Below are 17449 nucleotides of genomic sequence, written 5' to 3' on the forward strand. Positions count from 1 at the left end.
CCACTTCCATTTTGAAGCCTTCAGTATCTGACTGTTTTAAAAACAAAAACCGTGATACCATGCCACCCTTCCTTTGGTCTTTTACTCACGAAGATGTAAGTGTTCCTTAGGTGCTTGTTTTTATACCTTTTTTTTTTCTTCCTTTCTCCCTGGAAATACTAAATACCTTACATGGCTTTGTATCCCCTTTGTGCGTCCTGTCCCCACAAAACAAGGGTTGGCCCATGGAGCCAGCTTGGGCAGATTCCTGTTGTGACCAGGTGACAAGTGTCAGCACTTGGCTGTCCTCTGGTTTTTTGTCTCGCCTGCCCTGTGTGATCTCCCCAGCCCTTGCAGGTCCTGGTGTTGCTTCAGGGGTTGCCAGGCTTGAAAGCAAGAGTCAGACACAAGTGTCCTTGATGCACACGCTGTTGGCCCTTGTGTGCTTGTCAGTCTGGGACAAAAACACTGCTGCTCAGTGCTAGTGCAAAGTTGTTTGCCCATCTGTGCTAAAACAAATTACACTAGTGACTTCAGGTTTAGAGGTTTCCAATCCTCTTCTAGTTGTGGACCTCTAAAATGAGATCCTGACTCTTCTGCAATGAACTTCATTTTATCGATAAAGCTGCATTTGGTGCTACCTACAGAGGAGGAATTCTTCCTGCCTGTTGTCTTGGGGCCTGCTGACCACAGCTGGAAAAGCAAAGGTCTAAAACTAGCTTCTTCCCAGGAACCTGTTCTTGGCTGCGAGGTGGTTGCCATTGTGATGTTAGCCCTGTGGCCACATTACTGGAGCAGGACACTGCTGATAGACACTGCAGTACTGACCTGCTCTTGCATGGATGGGGCTTGGAGTTCAGCAATACAAAATGCTGCATGTGAGGAGGGCAGATCTTTTAAGAAAATGTTTTTAAAGTATTGCTTCCAGGTCCTGTTGAGACTCTTTAAAGGTGGTGTAGGGTTTCATATATAAATATTTTCATCAATTTTAGCCACGCTGAAAGATCCGAAGTTAAAAGTGTGCTGCTCAGCTCAGTGCAATGCTGGTATAAAACAGGGCTAGGTGAGGAGGTGCAGGAGCTGCTCCAAATGCTCTGTTGAGCTCAGTATTCGGTATACTGGCAGTGAGACTTAAAAAGACAAACTTTCCTGCTCAAGCAAAGTAAAATACACAAAAGTAATTAACCTATCCATAAGTTCTGTGAAGATGGTGGGTTATAACTGGTTGTAAAACTAATTTTGAGCTTTAGCCAATATTCCAAGTGAAAAGATGCAGAGGCGTGGCTATAAAAATTGTGTGGTATTAAAGCAGATGTTCAGAGGGAATCTGGAAGATTTGGGGGATTTAAGTATTTGCCCAGCATTCACAGGCATCTTGCCTTGATTGCAACATTCCTTTTTGTCTTTTTCAATGTCATTCCATACTTTTTTTTTTTTCCCCCCTTATTAGGACCCATTTATCCCAGCAGAGCGCTGTGCTGGGCTGGCTGTGCTTAGCACCCAGGCTGGGCTGTGGGATGAAGATTCCTGAGGTTTTTGTCCATATTTCAGTAGAATAAAGAGAGAACTTGTGTTCGATGCAACTGAAGCAAGCCCGCTGCATCTGCTGGCTGGGCTGCTCGGGTTTGCTTTCTTTGAATCATCCAGAGTGGATCTGGCAAGTTAAACTTGGATCCAGGGACAAGTTTGGGGTTTAACAATTAATTTGAACACAGCTCATTTTTAGCCAAATTCCCTCTGCCATCTTAACTGGAGGACTTTTGCAATGGATCCTCACAATTAAGAAGATCGGAGTGCTTTTCAATCCTGTAATAACCCTGCACTTGAACAAGTTCAAGCTTTTAAGCTGTTGCAAGATTTTTTGTTTGTGTTTTGCTCCAAGTCTTTGGCATATGTCCAACCAATGGTGGGCTTATGGTATATTTGGAAATCATCTTAGGGTCTGGAATGTCCCTTTTTTGGGGGTGGGTTTTGTTGTTGTTGTTAATCATTTGGATTTTCAAAAATAAGGCTATGAATACAAGTAATACACTGTTTCTAAAACAAAACTTCCCCAAACTTTGCCACCTATTCTGCTAAATTTAAGGATTGTATGTTCAAATAAGTTCCCTGAAATTTTACTTATGTTATACCTTTGAACGGAACGTGCATTGACATTTTTTCAGTCTTTCACAATGCACGTGTTTTTTTGCAAAGCTGTTTAGAGTTTTCCTTCTACAAAGGAAACATTTCAGTAATTACATTGCTGATTTGAGCTTCTAAGAACTTTGTTCTCTGGGTATATTTTCCCTCTAATCTCAGTGGCAGAAAAAGGCATTTCTGTCTAGCTCTGCTGTCTAAAACTCTTCCCTTGCTTCAGTTTTCACCTTTTCAAAATCCCAAGCAAATGTCAGAAGTCTGCGGTATTTGCTTTCTGCAAACAGAGAGCACAGTAACATGTTCAGTTCATCAAAACTCAGTGTGTCACAGCAGAGAGCTCATAACTAACATTAAAAATTATGAAATGCATAGTTTAAAACGTGCTAAGATACAAAGCTTTTTTCCCCTTCTGTGCACCATTTTCACAGAATCACCACCTGCCTGGTCTCGGTGTGGGGGGTGCTGCTGCACGCGTGGCCGGCGCTGCGGGGGCAGGAACGAGGAAATGACGAAAGGAAATGAACAGTCAGTATTTGTGCAAAACACACCGGACGGGTTTCCGGCGCCCCTCGTTTCCCAGGATAACGACAAGCAGAGGCTACTTCATGCCACGCAATATGTCTGAAAATGATCCGCTAAAATTCAGTCTCCCCAAGCCTCCCCTCTTGTCCGTTAGGAGAAACGAGTGCAACTTTCTCTTTGTGAATACCCCCAATATGTGGATTGCATCCAAATTCTGATGAGGGCTGCCAGGACCCCACAGCCTTGAAGTAGAGTTGAATTATTTTGTAATTCCAAATCCACTAGTCTTTGAAGAGACAAACCTGTTCCTCTCGGACTGAAGACAGGAGTAAAAGGTCTCTCTGCTCTCCCGTGCAGCCCATGTTTACAGGCACTAAGGGCTCAAGTGGCCCAAAACCCTGAAACACAGAGCCCATCACCTTTGGAACCCCAGTAGTTTTTTTTCCTACTGAATCATAAAGGGTTGAATTTTTTTTTTTTTCCCCCCAGTCTGTATTTGGACAGGGCTGTAAAACCTGCTACTATTGAGGGAAGGATGATGGATTCACCCCTCCTTTGGGGTAACAGGGCAAAACATCCTTCGGTATATTCATCCAATGATAGCGAAAGCAAACTGTTGAGCTGCTTTCAAATAGCACTTTTCCAAATGGCCCGTAACCATTTACTGAGTAACCAATACACGGTTTGTCCTATCCTAATAGCGCTGAGGTACCTTAAACATTACTAAATTTGTAAGTTATTATAACATTTGTAATTTCACTGCTGAACGGTTTACTAGATTAACAGTTGGAGTCTGCCAGTGCTTTATAGTATGCTTAATTCTAAAAACAAAATAGGCACATAATGAATTAACTGAATTAGTAAGGGACTATCAAAGTTTGTTCCCTGCTTTTAACACACAAAATGTCAGTGGCAGTGCCTGGCAACTCTTCAAAATAAAAAGCCACATACAATTCTCACATTCAGAATGGCCCAAGCAGTAAATGGATTGGTGACTTGCTTAAAAGTTATTACCAATGAATAAATAAAGCTGCTGCAGTTGGAAAGGACAAACCATGGATTAAATGAATGATGGTGAAGTGCATCTCCTGTGGCACTCAAGCATGCAGGAGGATTGGCAACATAGTTGATATAAAATTTTAAAAAGGCAGCAATGTGCAGCATTGTGCAGTACGAGTGCTGAACCACGCCGCCCTTCAGCTTTAACAAGCATGGTTATGCGTGGTGGAAGCGTTTGGCAGCTGAATGAATCCAAGAAGTCCCGTTACAACCAGCTTCAGAGAGGTGGTTTATTTAGAAACCAATGTCAGAACAAAACATTTCACTGACTCTACCCATATCACCACAGCAGGCTTCACCAGCCAGAAGTTAAAACAGTTTTGTTTTCCCAAACCCCAGTGAAAGCCACCAGACATAGAAGGTTCCTCTCATTATGTTCAGCAGCGGCAAAGTTACAGATCTCAGCTGTCCAAACTGGACCAAGAATGAGGAGAGATGGTGACAAGGCACATTCACAGCACACCTGAGGTGTGGTTAGATTTTGGCAGGGAAACAAGGTTTTCGATCAAAGAGGCATTAAGGCCTGAAAGGTCAGTGCTTCAGAATAGTCCACTGGACCCTCTTTGAAGTGTGATCGCAGCTGGATTTGCTGTTAAGAGACATGAGACTGCAGCAAAATGCAGGACAAAATTACACTTTTGACTTCACAACTAAATAGGATAAATACCTTCTACTAATGCGGCTTTAGGTACCTCATATATAGTAATATGTCACTTTCCTAAAAAACCTGTGTAGTCTATAGTACCAAGCCAGTAACAAAGTGTATAATAAATTGCATTCAGTTCAAAAAGGAAAAAAAAATAAAGTGTGTTTGGTTCAACAAATATCACTACTGAAAAATTTCATTTTTAGGTTATCTGTAGTGAAAATGTGCTTCTTCCTTGGGATTGTTATATATTGCATGTTTCCATTTGACGATGAGGTTTTCAAAAAGAGGTTACAGGTGAAAGGATGACCATGTCTGGAATCTGGTGATACAGACAGCTGAGTGAAGAAGAAAATCTAAGTTAATATTTTTCCATTCTACGGTAAGTGAAATACTTAGCAAATTTCAATATAAGTTTTACACAGATTTCATTAAAAAAATAGCATACGAAGTTTAAAAAACCTGACATAACTAGGAAGGTAAATGGAAAAGACCGCACTATATAATTTAACTTCCAAGTTAAGGCTGGCAACATGTATTTCATACTGAGCTTTAATTCAAGATACCAGTCTGCAGGGCTTGTTCTTTCAGAGGCTACTCCAGAAAACAAATTGTCAATTTACCTTAACTTTATATCATGATTCGTTTTATTTTTACTCCTTCATCTACCTTGAACCACTTCTCTTTTGCCTAAACCCTGTCTCGATATTTTACAAATTTGCAAGTACATGTCAGCTACTGTGATCCCACCCCCATGTACTCATTTAAGAAAGCAGAACTGAATTATGAAGTAATAAACTGGCCAGTCTTTTCTGGGTTTCTCTCTGAATTCTCTCACCTAACATCTCTTACATATGAGGTTCCCAGAACAGTATATATACGTATTCAGTGTCCAATGTAGTAAATAGAATAAAACAGCAATGAAGCGTGCCTCAAACTATGCATGTCCACAGCAACAAGTTGCTCAAGTCTGTTCTCCACTGAGGAAGGGAATGAGTGTTAAGAATATTCACCCAAAATGCTTCATTAAAAACAGAACATGACTGATTTTTTTAAAGCAATAGGAAATGACAGAACTTTCCTTCTAACTTACATCGCTTTAGCAAGAAAGAAATGGAGCATATTAAGGCCTGTTTGAGCAAAGACATAAACTAACAACAAAGTCTTTCCGTTTCATTCTCTGTTTCATAATACAGCTTAAAAACAGTAATGTACTCAAATCCTTGTCATTATAACATCAATTCCGCCTGCCTCCTTAAGGAGCTCCTTTTTCTCCTTGAGTGAACAAACTAAATCTGAATTATTCTGAATATTTGAAATGCAAGTTTGAATGCAATTTCTTCTCTAATGTCTCCCTTACCGTATATTTTAGGAGTGAGTTACAATCGTCATTCTCAGTGATCAACACGTTGATTCCTCTACAGACATGCTAATTTTCCTTTGTCATTAGAGTATCGTGATTTTATATATCGCTCCTCTCCCTCGACCAATAAGTAATTTGACCGACAGTCCAGCTTATATAATTAATAACCTTACATTTCAGCATTCCCCTTCTCTAAAGCTGTCATACAGGTCTCAAAGAGCAAAACCCAACTCCTCATTCAAACAATCATATCAGGACCAAACCATTAACATTAGGACATATGCTAGAACAGCTGGCTACAGCACAGAGGAACATGTGAAATACACTCGGTGGTTCTCTGAAGTATTTTACCTACTTCAGAGCAATTCTTACCTTGGTCTGGATCAGTGCTTTGCAGTCATTAATACTGAATCCATCAGATCTGAAGTCATTATTTTTAACATTCGGTTCTTCAAAAAAGTCATCCTGGCTCTCCAAAAAGTCCTAATAAAACATAATTTACATTATCTTTGTGAATTTCTATCTCATCTCAAACCTAAAAATAAGTTTCCCTCAAATAACACTAACCACTGAATTTTACTTTCTGAAGCTGTACTTTCATCTATCATTTGGCCCCATTGCATTAAAACAATTCTATGCCAAAACAAGTTCTGCATACATGGATCTAATTGTGACTTACAATAAATAAATAAAAAAGCTATTTCCAATTAAAATTAGCCTTAACATATGCCAGAGAATAGCTGAGACATACATCTTCATCAGTGCTATTAAAAGCAATACAATTTTCCAGTAACAGAAAAGAAGTAATGCCATAAGTTTGAGCTGCCAGGGCATTGATTTAATGCTGGTGTATTTATGGGCAAGAAAGGAACAGAAGGGGAGTTTAACTGTGTTGGAGAAATGTCTCTCTTTCTCTCCTGTTCAGTGACAGCTCTATAAAAGTGACTTTCAAGTGCAGAATAGCTGCTATACCTTCAGAACTGTCATTCTGTTTGTATATAACTTGCATGAAAGGTCGAATACGTCCATAAAATGAAAATCGAACACAGAACCTACCCCATGCTTCAGCAACCAAATTAGCAATTGAAGCAGTTATTTCTGAAAACCACATGTGACCAATTCACCTCAGCTAAATAACCAGGTTGAATACTAAACCATCCCTCACACCTTTATCTTCTCAAAACAAGAGATTAGACAGTGACGTTTCTTTTTGACATCTTTCAGTACTGTTGGCTTGTTCTCGATTCAATTTAAAACATACTCCCATCCCTTAAGCCTCTCAAAACCAGAATAATCTCAGGAAAAGGGAAGTGGAACACGCTTTTAGTTCATATACAGTAAAAACATCCAGTAATTACTTTAACAGCCTCTCTGATTCAAATTTGGTTTTCACTTAGTGGAAAGATATTAGAAGCTAACAATTTTATCATGCTCTGAGCAAAAAAGAAAACCATCTTACTGCACACACGTCTGAAAGCTACATCTACATCTATACTAAAGCTGAATGTACCACCTAACACAACAGGGTGCTACATTAACGGAGACTTCAATGTAAAGACGATCAAAATTTGATCCTACACAATTTCATCGTTACTTACATATAATGATGAGAAAATACTAGATTATCATTTTAAAAGGCTCTCTGTAAAAAAGCTTATGACTCACCCGGATCTCGTTCCTCGTGCACCTGCATGTATAGCTTACAGAAAATCAGATTCATAATCAAGTGTTTATACTGGCATACCAGCAAACTGTTGTTCAGTTACCTTTTGATTTGCATCTATTCCAAGAACACTCAAGAGGTTTTCTTGGCAATGAGATTTACTCCAGGGATGTCTTAAGCTGGGGGTATTATCAAAGTCTCTAAGTGTTCTCCATATGTTTTCAGAATCAATGCTAGGAAAGAAAACGCTATCTGAGGTTACAAGGAGTACAAAGTATCCAGTAGATGTATATAACATATATCTTCACTACATATAGTTGTGTAGTAGCTTACCTTGATCTAAATGGCAACTTATCTTAAAGACTATTTCTACATTCATTCATATTATCAACCCAATGTACTAATAAGCCATCATGACAATTAACGGAAACAGCAAGTCAACATAACCGCATGTCTGGGCTGCTCAGATAAGAAGTGCATTAGAAGAATATTTCAGAGATTGTTACATGCCAACAGCTCGGATTATTCAATTGCTCCTGTGAAATGTGGGTAGAGTGCGGCCCTATTGATTCTGCATTTTGCATCTTCTGTCTCTCAAACCTTTCTCCTTCCCATCACTCGTGTGTCCCCCCTGCAGCAGCTGCTGCTCAGGTGGTGACTCGCATCTGCTCTGGACATGTCAGTGCTATGAAACCAGCCAAAGGCACACGCTGCTGAAACAGTGAGAATTAGAGAGTTCCCTCTGCATAGTACTTTGGGTTCTTACATTGCGCTCATCCCATTTAAATCCAGTTGCTTTTTGCTCAAAACAGGATGCCGTTATCATTAATCTTAGTTATTCACCACAGTGTATCAGGGCTTTTGTGTCTTTAGTTGGTACTCTGCAATAATATTGCAGTCCCTTTCGCATATTTACTGTATTTCTCCACGAGTTTGAGGCTGATTGTAACATCATGCATATGCACGGAACTTGCTGAAAGGATGCCCACATTCGATGTTTTAACTACATTTGTTGTGGTTCTTATGACATTTCCAAACTATGGTCTGACCCAGCTTTCTAGACACAAAGCCTCAGATGTATGCAAAAATAACAACGATACAGCTCAGTACCCACAGTACTGCTCAGAAGCTGCTGGTCCTTCAAAAACATGTAACAAGTGTTAAAGCTGTCTTAAGAGAAAGCTAAGCTAATGATACTAATTGCTATTAACATAACCCCAGGAAAGGAGCCAGATGCACCACAGGTTCTGAAGCACATCTGGTTAAACATGAGGAGAAGTTACCACCTGGGAAAATTGGGGAGGGAGAAAATAAAGTGAGTGGGTTGTCAGCAGAAGCGGCAGCAACGCTTCTGCCTCAGATGATGGCGAAATAAGTCGGACGTGTTGTACAGAAAGGACAAGCGAACAGGAAGAACAGGCTGCCTGTTGGGTGTTCTGGCATTCCACAGGCTTAGTCATCAGAAGGCACACCAACAGCAGGAAAAACCCAAAGCAGGAATTTGTAATTTTGATGTACTCCCTTCCTTGTTTTCCGATGGCTAAAACGCAATCCATTTCCTTTAACAACACAATACAAAATTTGTACGATCTATATGCTGAAAGAGCATAGTGATTAAAAAGATTATTAAGTTCATCTGCAAATATCACTGATTTTAAAATTATGAAATAGTACAATTCCGGAGGAACTGTTTTGTGGGTTTGTTTGGTTTGTTTTTAAACCGTTGATGTAAACTCATTACCAAAGTTGATTCTCCATAAGTTCAGGAATCCCAACATCTTCATTATTTGTATTAAGTACTTGATCCAAGCTTCTTATGCTCTGTCTGGACTGTGATACAAAGACTTCTGGAAAGCCCAACTTAAATATATCCTCATAGCTGTGGTTTTCCTAGAAAAAACAGAGTTTTATTACATGCATTATACAGACCATCCCCATAGTTCATGAAGGACCTCGTTGAAACACTACAATGTTTCCAGAGATTGTGTCATCAACCATTTTCAAAATTTGTATTACTATTAATGGCACAGAGGGACTAACCCTACGGTTCAGCCTTTCAAGTATTTACCTAGAATTAAAGGAGGAAAAGCAAGAGGCCAAGAGTTTCTGATGAACCTTAGTCTCTCCCTTCCCAGCAGTCAAGACTCCTTCTGCTCAACTAATTCAGCCCAGCTCAAACCAGATGTATACATCAATTCAAACACACCTAATTCAGCCAAAAGTAACATAACTGCTAAATAACACAGTGCAAATATTTATTGGTAACTGTAGAAGTCTGCATGAAAGCTGGGGCCAGTATCTCCATAACCTTGCATCCGCACCAAACTTTTTCCAGTCTATGTTAAATATCAGAGTCAGATTTATGTACCTTTTCCTCCTCTAGCAGTGATGAGGAGGAGGTTTGGAGGACTGAACATAGGCACATGAGTGGCCCAAACAGGCCTCCTGGAAGTAATAGTGTTATCTGAAGACTAAGAAATACATATACAAGGAAGAATGGGCATAATTTACATCCTATCCTAAAGGGACATTATCATGCCATCTGGTCCAGAAACTTTCTCCTTTTATTCCTTCAAAGAAGGAGTTGCTGCAATTTTCTAAATCAAAGCACTTCATTGACTTCAAGACCCTGCAGAGGGACTGTGAACTAGGAACAGCAATGTTATGGGAATACCAGAGAATGAAACCAGTCAGTTTGGGGTTTTTTGCCTAGCAATCAACAACTTAATCTGAAAAACATCAGTATGGATACTTCATATTTTGACAGGTTCATTTAATTGTAATTCAAATAGCTGAAATAAACTGAGCTATTTCCAGTTTCATTACACTGAAATCAGACAAGTGCGGTGAATACTAAGAGAGTATGGATTTAATCTAACGGGCAAAATCAACAGAGCTGGTAGAAGGCTTCTGTACTTCTGAGTATCCTAGAAATAGAATTTCTGCCCCATGCAGCTCCTTCCTGAAGCACAGGCCTGTCCTGAAGGGCAACTGCTGGGACATTCAAAGACTCCCAGGTAAAACCCTTTGAATCTTGCCCAAAGCGTCATAATACTTTAAATCGATTTCTAAATTATTTCAGTAGACTTAACTTACAACAGGGATACTATATACTGTATGTTTGAGAAGCAGAATTCTGTGCAAGCACATTTGCTAAAGCATACATGGAGAGTCACAGTCAAGGAAAAAAAACTTCCAAGTAGGTACGAAGCTCTACATGGGACAAGAGCTAAGGGAAAGTCAGACAGCTGCTCTGGGCTTTTAGGGGGGTGGAAATCACAGTCACACAAGTGTCAGTGGAGGAAAGTAACAGACTATGTTTATCAGATCTTCTGAGAGCCTGTGACAATTCTCCAACATGCACACAAGTCACTGGCTCACAGTTTAGCCAAGCCAGATGAAAAGCCCAACTTTCAGGAAAAATGCAAGATTTTTTTTTTTTTAAATTACCTTTATTACTGTCCACTTCAGTGGGTGTTTCTAAGCAAAATTTGGGTGTATTTCTATTTGTACTGATTATGAAAATATGAATGCACAAATTTCACGTCCATGCTTTTTGAATAAATCCTCTATATCCTATTATATCAGAATACTCTAGTGCTTAAGCAAGTGCACTAGTCCCTCTTACAGTGGCCAGTATTTAAGGAACACATGAAAACTCCTTAAAGTTATTCAATCATGTAGGCAACGTATCAAGCTACTACAAGGAAATCAGTGATTGTTTTAATCTTAAAACACATGATTCTGCTCCAGACTGAAATTGTCTAATTAACAGAAACATTAGGTATTGAAGGTCAGACCTCCGACCTTAGCTGATCTCTAGAGGTCCCCTCCAACCTATACCTGGACTTCTTTCAGTTGACTACACAGAGGACAGAGCCCCAGCCTGAGTAGTTTGTCATCTCAAACAATACAAAAGGCACAGGGATGATGGACAAGCTACAAGTGTGTTCTACACCCAAAGAAATCTCAAACAGCTCTGCAGCTGTTTCTCTGCTCTGACATAAGACAACTTGAAACTCTAGGCAGGGTTAACTTACTCAGCTCATACTGAACATTTCCTTTTGCCTTTAATAAATGCAAAAATAAAGCGAAAGCTTCAGCAAGATTAAGATTACTGCTTTTGGAAAGAAACCAAACAATCTGCTATATTCTATTTCAGCTCCTGTCATTACACTATTTTTTCAACACAAGACTTCTTGTTCCCAATTTCCAGCAGTAGGAACAATTTAAATTCTCTGTTTACACACACCAGTAACAAGGTAACTTGTGATCTCTATCAGTGCTGGACAGCTTACCCCACACACATCTTGTGCTTTCCCTAGGAACACCTCTGCACCAGGTAAAGCTTCCAGGCAAGGAAGTTTTCTGTCTCCAGAAAACCCTCTGTTCCCTATGCAGACTAAAACTCAACTGACTACAAGCAGTAAGCTATTACTGCTACTGATTAACCCTGTGGAGGTCTTAGTCAATTGCTCTTTTTTTTTCCCCCCCAGTGTTTTTACCTAGGACAAAAGCAGTAAGAATGAGGGTGTTTTGTATTCGTACATTCTTATTTTCCTACTGTTGCTTTGCTTCACTCTGTGAATGCATTTTTGGTGTTTGGTAAACACTGAAATGTATTAATTGCAAAGTGTAACCCCGAAACTGAACCATTTTTGAGTTGATAAGGAAACATTATATAACTTAGTATTTATTCAAATTATTAGTTCCAACATATCATGAGATAATGTAACATCCTATGCTAGAAAATAAATGATATCTAATTATTTCTATTCATTTATTTGCATAATTAACTTCTACCCACACTCAATCTAAATTCCAGAAAAACTGTTGGGTTATTCAGGCAGTATACTAAATAACAAAAGTTATTGTTATTGCCAATTTCTAACTCAATTTCATGTTGGTTTATTTCAATAAGCTTGCAGGCAAGTCATAGAATTTTCGTCCCCCCTTTTTTGCTACCCACCTTCGCAATTTTTTTGTTTCCTACGCTCATTCTTGTCTAGCTTTTGAATTGCATGTGCTCCAGGGCGAAGTTCATCATTTCTACATGCTTACTGAATTCTAGTGTCTAGAAGCAAAGTAGCACATTAACATTCTTTAAAGCTTTCCAGCAGGATAACTTAAGTATTTGTCAAACACTGTAAAAAAGTCACTTCTGTTCCACTTGAGTTAGCTGCAGAGTAGCCTGACGGTTTCTCTCCCTGTACAGCCTTATCCTCTACAGAGAAGACATTCAGATACAAATCTTGAGCTGTAGGAAGCAGTAACACAAACACGTTTGGTCTTTGGTTTACTATTGACACGTACCTCATTGCGAGAGCCCGAGACCTCCTGTGTCCCACCGTGTAGAGGCGGCTCAGGATGAAAGTGTCCAGCAGAAGCACTGCAACATCCACGGCTCAAGTCCCTGTCACCTCCAGAAGCTTTCGTTGACTTCCCCAAAACATCAAGATTGTAACCAAATCTCTCTGATTTGTCTAAGGACTCCCTGAAGCTTTCAAAATCACCCCAGGAACCACTGGGTTCTGAGGTACCATAACTGCTCTCAGAAAAGCCCTCACAACTTCTCCCTTTGCTGTTTACTACAGGGAAGCTTTGCTGCATTACTTCAAGATTAGTAATTTCTTCATTATTTGTCCTTTCATTCAAGTTACAGTCACTTCCATCAAGAGACGCCCTGCCTACTTCAACTGCTAGGTCTTTTAGAGACATCCAGTGAGATGTTTCTGTATTAGCAAGATTTTCTACCGGTGACAGGTTCTGCATCTTTAAGAAAAATTTATTTGTTGGAATCCGTACTGCAAAAAAGGCTAATGGAGTTCAGTTGCATTAGAAATCTGAATATTTCCAAAACAGAAGCAAATTAATCATTTCACCTCAAATTATAATAACACTGCTAAATAAAAACAGGATGACCTTCAGTGTCTCCTCCAGTAATCAGCCTGTGCATGTTATTCAGTCTCACTCTCTATGTAGGATATTAGTCTGCAAAGAAAGAATTGTAAATAAATACTTCTGTGATAAGGGCTGCGTAGGAATAAAGAAAGATAGCTGATAAGGTAGGAGAAAGAATGCTCAGGCTAAAATAAACACATTCCAGTATTATACAACTGAAAATTGCTGCAGGGAAAATTATTTAAAATTTACACATAACTATCTGCCCACATCACAAGATTGCCATTAAATCAGTGAACAACCCTCAAAAAATATTTAACAGAAGTTCTGGGGTATTGAGTACTGAGCGTACAGGACACAAGCCTAAATAATTATAAACAATATTCCAACACATTATATATTTTCTATAACTATGTGTTTCATCCATCTCGCATATGCTCAAACACTGCTTCTGTTGTTTGTGTGGGCTTTCCCTGTCCGAAAGATTCCTGAAGCGGTGAGTGTGACTTGCAGCAACACAGGAACTGGCCGTTTAATCCTGTGAAAAATACAGTGCTTCCAACTGTTTAAGCAATTAAGGCAGATTTAGTAAGTTGAGTCTGGCATCTGTAAATTATACGGGCAATATTGCATTTATCACTTTAGCTCAACCACATCTCGTCAAGATGCAAGCTGTCTGTTTCGGGGAGCGGGTTAGGAGCTACAGCAAAACCGCTTCTGGAAAGACTGGCCGCTACTAGACACGTTCTGCGCTCAACAAACCGAACGAATCTCGGGTTGCGCTCCCCAGGGTCACCTCGAAGGCGGCACAGGAGCGGCCGGTGTGCTCAGGAGGGGCCAGCGGGACACGGGGGCACGGCGGGGCTGCTGCCGCCGAACCCCACCCCGGGACCCCTCTCCCCCGGGCGGGGCAGGACGGGGGAAGCCCCGACGGGTGAGAGCCCGTCCCCGACCCGCAGCCGCCAGCGCTTCACCCGGGGGAAGCGGCTCCTCCACCCGCCCTTCCCACCGCCGAGCCCCGCGGCGACCGGGCACCGGCACCTGCCCGCCCCCGGGGAGGAGGAGGAGGAGGCGGCAGGCGGGGGGCACGGCGAGCCGCCCAGCTCCACAGCCCCCGGCGGCGCGGGGAACCGCGGCCGTGCCCCATCTCCCCCTGCTGCGGGGGCACCGAGCGGCGCCGGCCGCTGCGGCAGCGCGGGGCCCGTGCGGAGCAGCCTTACCGCCCGTCCTGCGCCCCGGCCAGCGCCCCGGGCCCGGCCGCGCCGGCAGGTCGGCAGGGGCGGGGCCGCGGGGCGTTACCGGCCGGGGCGGGGCCGCGGGGGTGCCCGCTGTGCGGGACGGGGCGGCGGGGCGGGCGGAGCGGAGCCCCCGCAGCCGCTCAGCCGGGGCGCTGCCCCCGGGCGGGAGGGAGACGATCCGCAGCGCCCGGGCCTGCCCAGGGGAGCGGCCAGGGCCGGGGGAGCCTCAGCCCCTAGAATCACAGAATCACAGCATCATTTCAGTTGGAAGAGACCCTCAGGATCGGGTCCAACCATAACCTAACCCTAGCGCTAAACCGTGTCCCTAAGAACCTCGTCTACACGTCCTTTGAACACCTCCAGGGATGGTGACTTTCCATGTAAAATTTTTCCTAATATCAAATCTAAACCTTCCCCAGCACAACCTGAGGCCATTTTCTCTTCCCTATCACTTGCTACTTGGGAGAAGAGCCCAACACCCTCTATGCTACACCCTCCTTTCAGGCAGTTGCAGACAGCGATCAGGTCTCCCCTCAGCCTCCTGTTCTCCAGGTTAAACAGCCCCAGCTCCCTCAGCTACTCCTCGTCAGACTTGTTCTCCAGACCCCTCACCAGCTTCATCACCCTCCTCTGTGCTCTCTCCAGCACCTCAGTGTCCTTCCTGCAGCGAGGGGCCCAAAACTGAACACAGGATTCAAGGTGGGGCCTCACCAGTGCCGAGTACAGTGGGACGATCCCCAAGTCAGGCGGTGTCCTGGAGGACATCCTCGTTCTCTCCTGTTTCTCTGTTTTGACAAATACTTCCCCAGTTCACCAACCTTGCCCCTGCACCTCCGTCATTGCAATTGGCTTCGCCTTCATCTCCCTTGGGTTAAAACCACCCCACTGTTTTAGATCCAAAAGCCAACTCCTGCTCTCCAGAAAGAGATTGATTTTAAGATCATGATGGGAAAAAGAAAAGTATTCCCATTTTTCCAGCTTCTTTCTGTGAGCTGGCAGGCTAAGGACTTATAGTTTGATGGTGGTGGTTCATGTTTGGTTTGAGAATAACTAAAATCCTCACATCATCACAAATTTCCAGGACGTGGACTTAAGAAGAGGAACAATCAATCCACCCAGTAGTATAATCTCATGATAAAATGGTAGGAATGGGCCAGTGACAGTCTCTCAGGATCTCCTCTTCCTCTCCCCTTCTTTTTGCCCCATCAGGGGGCTGAGGCTGGGACTGGATCCTCCCATTGTAGGAGGTAAAGGCAGAAGCTGCGGGTCCGTCTGCTGTCACAGGTCACCCTGCGGCCTGAGGTGACCGTGTCTTCTCGCCCATCTCCTGAGGAGCAGAGGTGGCCGCAGGTGGCGTGCCCGAGGCTGGCTGCTCCCACAGCTGGGTGGCAGAGAGAAGGGCACAAAGAAAATTCCTCAGTCTTCCCCTCCTCAGGTCTGGGTTTCACACCTGGGCGGTGTGAACACAAGATGTTCCACTTAAATTTGAGAAGAAACTTCTTCTCAGTCAGGGTGACAGAGCACTGGAACAGGCTGCCCAGGGAAGTTGTGGAGTCTCCTTCTCTGGAGACATTCAAACCCGCCTGGACGCCTCCTGTGTAACCTCATCTGGGTGTTCCTGCTCTGGCAGGGGGATTGGACTGGATGAGCTTTTGAGGTCCCTTCCAATCCCTGACATTCTGTGATTCTGTGGTCCCAAGCAACAGGGGACAGTTGTAAAAGCACGCAAAAAGGTTTTTCTGGAGCAAGTCCCAAGGTAAAAAGCATTTTCTAGGCATTACAGTACACGTTTTCCAGCCTAGGCACAGATACGTGCACTCCCACACATCTGACTCTCATTCCATGTTCTAGTGTTTTATCTGAGGGTGAGAGGCTCAATTTGGGAGTGACACCCAGATGCAGAGCCAAAGAAACTTTATCAGCAGGCCTCTGAAAGATTTTCTAAATTTGTTTTCTTTCTGCTTTGGAGCAGTTCCTTCTCCTCCGTGGCCATCCCGCGGCAGGCTGCAGCTGAGGATATCCGACCAGCCCAGTGAGACTGTGACTCAGCCCAAAGTGTCTGACACTTGTTGCGATAGCGTCACCATCTCACGTTGCAGTAAGTTTGTACGGTGGGGACCTTTGGGCTTGCAACTCTCTTTTCGGTTTTGAAGGCAGCTCAGCATTTTTTCATCTACCGAGATTGTTTTGCATGGCTTTATGTTTTCCCCTGTGTCTTCCCAAAGGAAAAAGCTACAAACAGACCACACAGAAGCTGAGATGCTCCTGTTTGTACCATGCTTTGCATCCAGAGGGGAAGGGGTGTGTGGGTTTTCCAAACCTGCCTCTGCCCTGCAAAATCCAAGGTGTGTTTGCAGCAGTGGAGCGATAGGAGAGCTGGTGAGCATCAGAAGCTGCCGCTGACCCTAGAAAACTCAGTGTAGGAACAGAAGAAACTGTGGTGCCTTCTTCCCTGAGTAACATCAGTAACTTTATTAAGGACTTGCCACATTACGATGTTTATTTCTCTCTCCAGCACACCTTAAAACCCACCTTGGGAAAACCAGTCGCTAACCCTGAGTCCCTGCAGAGAAAGCAATCGGCTGCAGCATCGGCTGGATGTACCTCCTGCTGCCTCCCCTCTCAGGCAAACACAGCTGAAAACCCACAGAATCACCCCAAGAACAAACTGCACTGCTGTGTTTTGGGCAGGATTTCTGATCAGGAGGAGTCAGCTGCCCTGCAAAGTGGATTTCACCTGCTCTCGTCTGAATTCACTTCTCTTGGCTCAGCCCAGCTGCTGATGACATCCTTAATTTGTGTTTTAAATGACACTCTCTCGTAGAGTGACTGGCTTAAGTTAAAAGCATCATCACAGCTGGATTAATAGTTTTCCATTCTGAAGTACAGGGTATTTTAAAAAGATGGACCCAGTTTCAAAGCAAAGTGGTTTCAAATTG

At 42.9% G+C, this 17449-nt stretch overlaps 1 protein-coding gene across 1 annotated transcript; it reads right to left on the reverse strand.

The window, feature by feature from the left end:
- Positions 1 to 3933: 3933 nt before the first annotated feature.
- CLBA1 (clathrin binding box of aftiphilin containing 1) lies at positions 3934 to 14558 on the reverse strand. The gene is made up of 6 exons (XM_065636382.1): positions 14493 to 14558; positions 12685 to 13362; positions 9113 to 9261; positions 7475 to 7604; positions 6081 to 6191; positions 3934 to 4683 (listed from the first exon to the last, which is right to left on the reverse strand). The coding sequence occupies exons 2-6, from the start codon at positions 13141 to 13143 to the stop codon at positions 4516 to 4518; spliced, it is 1017 nt and encodes a 338-aa protein (XP_065492454.1). The 5' UTR covers positions 13144 to 13362; positions 14493 to 14558; the 3' UTR covers positions 3934 to 4515.
- Positions 14559 to 17449: the final 2891 nt, after the last annotated feature.

The sequence above is a fragment of the Caloenas nicobarica genome, chromosome 5, assembly GCF_036013445.1.
Source record: "Caloenas nicobarica isolate bCalNic1 chromosome 5, bCalNic1.hap1, whole genome shotgun sequence".
Classification (NCBI taxonomy): domain Eukaryota; kingdom Metazoa; phylum Chordata; class Aves; order Columbiformes; family Columbidae; genus Caloenas; species Caloenas nicobarica.